This window comes from Neolamprologus multifasciatus, chromosome 6 (assembly GCF_963576455.1).
Source record: "Neolamprologus multifasciatus chromosome 6, fNeoMul1.2, whole genome shotgun sequence".
In the NCBI taxonomy this organism is placed as follows: domain Eukaryota; kingdom Metazoa; phylum Chordata; class Actinopteri; order Cichliformes; family Cichlidae; genus Neolamprologus; species Neolamprologus multifasciatus.
Genome location: NC_140444.1, coordinates 12,888,969 through 12,896,444, shown reverse-complemented (window position 1 = coordinate 12,896,444; position 7,476 = coordinate 12,888,969). Strand labels below are relative to the sequence as shown.

Sequence of the window (7,476 nt, the reverse complement as noted above, 5' to 3'; positions counted from 1 at the left end):
ACGCATTATTATTATTATTATTATAATTATTATTATAATTATTATTATTATTAAATGGATATAGAACAATGGTCAGTAATCTGATTAAGTCTAAAAGAAGTGTTGTTGCTAATTGAATTTTTCCATGAATCATCCACTTATTGAAAAGCGGCACAGTGCACAGAGGCGCGCGAGTGTCGCTGGCCCTTTAAGACATGTTTTGCCTCCGCACGTGCTTTCCTTATATGGGAGCAGTAACAAACGGTGACCGTTAGTTACCTCTGCTGCTGCTCTTCTCTGCTCCGCATCGAGCTGCGGTATAAAACCCTGGCGGACAAGAAAAAAAAAAACATTTTGTCAGCCAGTGAGAGAGAGAGCAACGGTGCACCGTAACAACTGAGGAGAACATTTTATTCACCCTTTGAACGAAGGATTTCAATTTATGAGAAGGAGTGGATATAAACACCGTGCAGGATACAGGTCGGTGATTTGGAAGCGCAGTTTTGACTTTTGTGAGAAACTGTGCGTTTCTTTGTTTAACAAAGAGTGTGAGAATATCTCTTTTAAAGAAAAAAAAAATTCATATTACTATTTATGAAGATGTTGTCATCTTAATATTCTCAGTCGACGTGAGTGAAAATGTCGTTTTCTTCTTTGATGAAAATCTATATTGTTTAATTATTGGCTAATTATTAGTCGACGTTTTTGCTTTAACGTCGCGGAGTTAACCAGTGACGTTAATGTGCCTGAATAGACACTTTAAGTTTAAGTCAGTACTGTTGTTTGTTTGTTTTTAAATACAAGTGAATGCATTTTTTCTTTCCTTATTTTTGCTCTTTTGTGGCGCAAGTGTCTTATGTGGTGTTTAAAAAAAGCGATGTCAAGGTAGCTATAGTCAAGTACAGGACTTCCGGTGAGGTCTACCAAAAATAAAAGGCAGTTTGTTGCAACCCTTTGCGAACCCTTAAAGAAAAACTAAAAACGTAAAAACAAACAAACAAACAAAAAATATCTACATTCTTCCTCAATTAACGCAAATCCACGACAGAGCGCTTTGCATGGTAACAGTTGTATGTATAGGTGGTCTTTATTACATCGATATTTTGTCTTTCCATTTGTTGCCTCTTAATGCTGAAGGTATGCTCACCGTACTTCTGCCTTCACTTTGGCTTACTTGATGCTGCTGCTGTGGGTCAGCGTCGCAAAGCTGATGACCGCCAGTAACCTCAGCTCAGTAACACAATGAAACAGAAGCACAAAACTCTCTGTCAGACGATGATTTGAAGTCTGCTATATCGTTGACATTTGGTTGTAGTGCAAAAGGTGGCCAATTTCAACTATGACTATTAACTATATGCTGCTTATAATTTCTTCCATTATTTTAGTTTTTTGTTGTCAGTGAAAAAAAGTCTTTTTCTTTTAAATCTATGTGTATGTGCGCAGTGGTGACGAGAATGTAGGTTTTTTTTTATGTGTAGCTATGTACGCAGTGATGACGAGATGCATTACTGTAGGTTGTTTTTTTTTTTTTCATTCGTGATTTAGGGAAGCATAAACGCGTCTTTCCAGTAAAGCATCGACGATTTTATATTTCTTTTTTTCTTAATATCGAAAACGCTCTCTTTAAAAACTCTGAGTGATTTGTCAGGTGTTTTACACAAAGCAAGACAATGAAGTCAAGGGGGGGAAAATCATGTGTGAGAGTGATATAACACGTGAGCGAGGATTGATGGTAAACAAGTATTAAAAATATAATTTTTTGTGTGTCTACCACTAGAGGCGCATTGGCTCTGCACTGTACGGGCTTCTCATCACTAAGCAGAACCGCTCGTGTCTCTCTGTATGCGACGCATTTCCACCACGTCGTGTCTCAGAATCATACAAATCCCGGAGGGTGGACTGATCGATAATGATTTATCGGGATGTCATGTTGAGCTATATTTTTATTGGAGAAAATATAGATAGAATTAAAGGTAAATGAATGCAAAGGTTTGTAATTGGCAATAAGGACGCAAACGCGGGGTTCGGTTGAGGGGAGGGGGGGGGGCAGTTACAGAGCAATAAATTCTGCCAGTAAAAAGACAAAACACATGTTTTTCTTTTTAAATCCCATGTATTTAGTAGAAAAGTATAGTGACATCTATTCACTGTGTGTGTTAAATGACGAAATGCATAGAAAGAATGCATTGTATGCATAGTTCACCATCTGCTACAGCACCATTGCTGTCTCTGATATGGTAATAAACATGTTGTTCTCCGCATTCACCATCAGTTGTGATAAAACACAAGATCGTGCTGATGATGTTTGTTTGTCTTTGGGGTTTTCAGAATTCTCCCCCGCATCCTCAGTGAATGGTCATCACAAATGGTCAACAGCGTTAAAATAATAACGAAAACTCAGACAGCTGATGTTTTGCTTTTAGTTTTGTTTTTTCAGGGAAGAGGCTCTCAACACTTCAGTTCCAGGTATCTTACATTGTTTCTCTGAAACTGTTATATATGCCCCCGAGTTCTGTTATTAAATTAAGTGACTCATGGAGAAAACAGATGTAGGAGTACAGCTGAATAAGGACAGGGGTTAGAGTATTGTTTGCTGTTCCCAAAGTTCATGTTAGTTTTTATTGCGACATTTAATGCATTTAAGTGGATTTACTGATTACTTATAAATTCTCTTCATTCTGCAAAACACCTGAGAATGTGGTTAGATTGACTAAAATGTTATTTGCTTGAAATAGCAAAAATGCAGTGTAAAACCATAGAGAAGTGTATGAATGGCTTAATAAGGACAAGGTTTTTCAGCCCACAGGCAGATCAGTTAAGATCATGTTTCAACATCACCCTGTCCTTGACATTGTTATTTTGTCATCCTGCTCTTTGGGAAATCCAGCCAGCTTTTCTCTGTATAAAGGACTTCTGCGTAATAAACAGCACAGCATTAATTCTCCCACCAAAAATAATCCAACTTCATCACCAATAAAAGCATCAAATCTGATAATACATCAAGTGCATTACTGTTAATAGTTTTTGAGCTCAGTGAAATGTTGAGATGTCAGGAATGAGCCCTTATACTATTTTTGATATGTCATTTTATATATAGAAGAAAGTAGATATGGTTGAACATGCTACAATGTCTTCCTCTCTAACTGCAGTTAACATCAAGTAAAATAGATTTCAGTAACCTTAATTAATAATTGTATCAGCCTTGAGCACCAGTGACTCTTAAGTTCTTTATTAAAGAGTTTTTATGTTACCTTTTGATCACCAGGAGAACAAATTTACTAAGTCTTCATAATGCCGTGTTTCAGATTTCCAAGGCTTTCTTGTTTTAATTATTCACATTGATTCATTTTCTATCATCAGTTGTTCCTGGTATTAAAAAAAAGAAACTGAAATAAAACTATAAGTGACTTTATAGGTAGTCTCATTAGATCGCGTTGCATAAAACACATCTGAGCAAATATCCAAGGACTTTTCGAGCTGCAGATAGAGCAAACAAATAGGCAGGGAAAAGTTTCCACCCACGCAGATTTTCACAAGCATTTGAAAGAAACTCCGATTAATCAGTGGATTATTTTGTTTTAAACAATAGGAATAAATGGGTTTACGGTGATAACTTTAACTTTTAAACGAGACGCAGTATTGTGTGCGATACTGAGCGTTAACAGGATTAATTTTATTTTGTGATTAAAGAAAAGAAGGGGTTGGGGGGGGGGGGGGGTAGGGGGGTGGTAGCTAACAACTCGTACCAGATGACGAATTTGCCCCCCACCCACCCAGTCATTCTCCCAGAAGAAGCGTCACTTAACTTTGGTACAGACGGGGCTACATGAAGTGGACCTGAGTTTGCAGGGTTTAGCACCCTTCCTCAGTCAGTAGAGTTGGCTTCATTTGTCGACTGTAGCAATACTTTCGACTTGGCTCTGAGTTTCAGATTGAAACAGTTTGTTAAATAGGTGAATGTTTTTGCCATCATTATTATTTTTTGATTTCTTGTTTCTATGTTCATGGCCTACTGTCACATGACGAGGCCGAGTTTACAGCCATATTCGGTACAAATGCGTGATCTTGGTAATCATGGTTTTGCTAATGTAACATGTAACAACTTTCTGTTCTGTTTTTTTTTTTTTTTTGTGCGTCAGTGGGGTATATTTTTTGTCATCCGTGTCTTTATCCACAGGGAATAGAGGTTTAGTTAGTCAGTTAGCTGACTTTGTTTAATTAGTGGACTTTTCACGCAGAGCAGATTGTTATTGATGAGTCCTGTATACAGTGTTTGATCCTCTTTCTTGTCTGTGTGGATTCACAGTGAGGAGCAGGAGCGTGCTCAGTGAGGTTGGGAAGACGGCAACATGGCAGTCTCCACTCAGCTGGGTTTACTGCTTTGGAAGAACTTCACCTACCGACGGAGACAGACTGTAAGTAGCAGTGTAGCTCAATTGACTGATTAATCCTGTATTTGGGTATTTGTTTTATCTGTTTGTCATGACTCTTAAAATGTTTTCCTATTTATCAGTGTTTCACTAAACCATTTTTTTGGGGGGTTAAATACCTTTTATTCAGTACCCACAAGGAAATTGTGTACCTTTTATTTTTCTTCTTTCAATTTGGTTTTATCGTTGCTATAATTTCCTACTACTGCCCATGGTATTGTTTGTCACAAAAAAGACAGATACATCGTTTATGATTTCCCAGCAATGCTTTGTCTCACTTTTTAGTTGGTTTACTTTAAATGTGATCTTTGAATGTGATCTTCCAATGTCACATGCCTAGTGATAAAAGCATTGCAGAAGCTTGTTTATATGGGTTATTGCACTGCATAGCCCAATGTAATGGCAACAGTGTAATTGTCCTTTGAGCCACTTGGAAAGAAAAGTTCTGTTGTTTACTGTGAATCGGTTGAAGACAGCTTGATGACACAATTATGTGTCAGATCCATTATCCAGTTACTCTTGTGTTGGTTGATGCCTACACACTCAAAGTTATGTAAATGAAATTCAGTTCCCAAGTGTTGAATAGTATTCCATTATAAATGGAGAGGCTTCTCTGTGTACAATTAAGCCATTTGTCCATCAAGTCGAAAATGCTGCTCAAAGTGACGGCTTAGCTGCGTGACTTTCGGTCCAATTATTTGCAACAATGGGATACAGTAAATTTTCTGAGACGTTGGCTTTGTTCTTTATCCCTACATTGTATGTCTGGCATGCTGTTAAAGCCTGTGTCAGAAGCAGATGAAGTGAGGAAGCCATATGGAGCAGATGGACAAACCCACAGTCCTTAAATCCAGCAGATCTCTCTGTCTCACTCGGTCTCCTCTTATTAACCCATATACTTTACTTTAGAGTGATGCTGGGATTAATGTTTGAAGAGCAACAGCTGATAGCCCCTTTCCTCACGCAACTGATATTTTTCTGTCTTAAAGCAGTGGAAATACCCTTAGATGAACTGTAAATACACAAACACACAAAAGCAAGGTAAAAAATAGATTACCCATTGTTTTGGGATGATTAACTTATTTTTTCACATGAAGATTGTAAAGCCTGCTTTCTTTTCATTGATTAAGCTTTGTCATCATCCATTGTGTCTTAGATCCAGTTGCTGATTGAGATCGTCTGGCCCCTGTTCATCTTTTTCATCCTGATATCAGTCCGAATATATTATCCACCCTATGAACAACATGAATGTAAGTGTTGTTAAAAGCATCATCTTAAAAATGTCTGCAAGTTTTTCCTACTTTTAAGTGAACTGGGTATCATCGGTCTGAACTTTCTAACAGTTGTTCTGCGTTTTATAAAAAAAAATTTCAGGAAAACTATGCCAAATGGGTTAGATCACTACTTTACTCATCCAGGGAATTTTTGTTTTATTCATAGAAGAATCTGTTGGACTTGCCAATATTTACTTGCACTGAGTGAACATGTGATAAGACTCGGGGAATTACATTACCGGCTGTCAATACAGCTGGTTTCACAACTTTGGCCCCATTTAAGTCAATAAGATTGCAACTCATTGATTGAAAGCACAAAATAATCCTGGTAGTATTTGTAAAAAAAAAAAAATTTTCCACTTTTGAAAAGGAAAGTTGTCACCTCCAACAGAATTTCCTCAAATTTTCAATTCAGTTGCATCGCAATTAACCCAATAAACTCATGACAGAAAGTTAGTCATGGCTGTGTCAACTTTCTGACAATGGTTTGCTTTCTCTTCTTATCTTTTGTATTATAATAACTGGTTCGCCTCTGTCAATTGTGGTTATATCGGTAATGTTAGCTCATGAGAGTTCAAATTATGTTAAAGATAAAATCAGCACTCTTTAATACTGATGTTGCAATGATGTATATGTTCCCAGTTGGTAGTTTAATGCTATCAGGTTTTCTTCTGCAGTGTCTGTCATCTGTTTTATGACGTCATTTAACAAATGAACACATTATTACATCAAATTATATCTGAATTTGTAGGTCACTTCCCAAACAAGGCAATGCCTTCAGCAGGTACTCTGCCCTGGGTACAAGGTATCATCTGTAATGCCAACAACCCCTGCTTCCGTAATCCCACGCCTGGAGAGAGTCCCGGGGTGGTGGGAAATTTTAATGATTCTATGTGAGTACTTTGGCTGTCAAATGTATTAATATTTAACAATGTATGCACTGATTCACAGAATTCAAACAACACATTTTTTGTTTCATCCAATTCTCATCCTTCTCTAAACATCAGAATCTCCCGTCTGTTCACTGATGCCAAGAAGATCCTGTTGTACACTCAGAATGATAAGAGCTATGAAGGCTACAAGGGACTGCTAAGAGCCCTCAGGAATCTTCAGAAAAACACTGCTCGTAAGTTTGTGCCATTGATTATTTGGTATTTTTTGGGTTAGCAAGCGTTTGAGGATCAGGTGACTGATCATTGATCACCCTTTAACCCACTCCTCCTCCCTTTTTACTCTGAAAAAGACCCAAGAATATATTTCCAGGTACAAGTAAGAGCTGTAATGTCTTGTGATCTGCAGTGAGATAGACTTCAGTCGTTGCAGATCAATACACTGACAAAAATATGCTAAACGTAGATAAAGTGACTTAAGATCACTTTTGCAGTGTACCAGCTCGTGCAACTAATGGTACCCTGAGTATGCAGAGGCCCCTTATCTCAGTCCACCAGATGTCATGGGCCTGTTTTCTGAGCAGCTAGTGGGTGTTGCACTTCTCCACTTTTATGTGTCGCTGGTGGAAGCAAAGTCTAAACTGCCCTGACAATCACAGCATAATCATAATAAGGATTTTCTACTTTGTCTGGATTGGAGTATTGTTTCTTCCTGTCTGTTACCGATAAAGTTTGCACATTTAGGGAGGAAACATATAATGATGTTATGAAAAAAAACATTATTTAAGGATAAAAAGGAGGATCACAAGAAAGGCATTTCAGGACAGTGTATAAAAACATTAAACAGCAGTGATGTAACTACTAACCTCCCTTAATTGGTGATGTGAAACGAGGAAGTCTAAT

General features: G+C 37.7%; 1 protein-coding gene across 2 annotated transcripts in view; it reads left to right on the top strand.

The window, feature by feature from the left end:
- The first annotated feature begins 264 nt into the window (after positions 1-264).
- Positions 265-7,476, top strand: part of LOC146516593 (phospholipid-transporting ATPase ABCA1-like) — a 35,725-nt gene continuing 28,513 nt past the window's right edge. For both annotated transcript variants that reach the window (XM_085162604.1, XM_085162603.1), the window contains exons 1-5: positions 265-459; positions 4,286-4,394; positions 5,566-5,659; positions 6,435-6,576; positions 6,691-6,809. In XM_085162604.1, the coding sequence (XP_085018730.1) occupies positions 4,329-4,394; positions 5,566-5,659; positions 6,435-6,576; positions 6,691-6,809 (421 nt within the window). In that variant the 5' untranslated portion in view covers positions 265-459; positions 4,286-4,328. The remainder of the gene's footprint in view (positions 460-4,285; positions 4,395-5,565; positions 5,660-6,434; positions 6,577-6,690; positions 6,810-7,476) is intronic.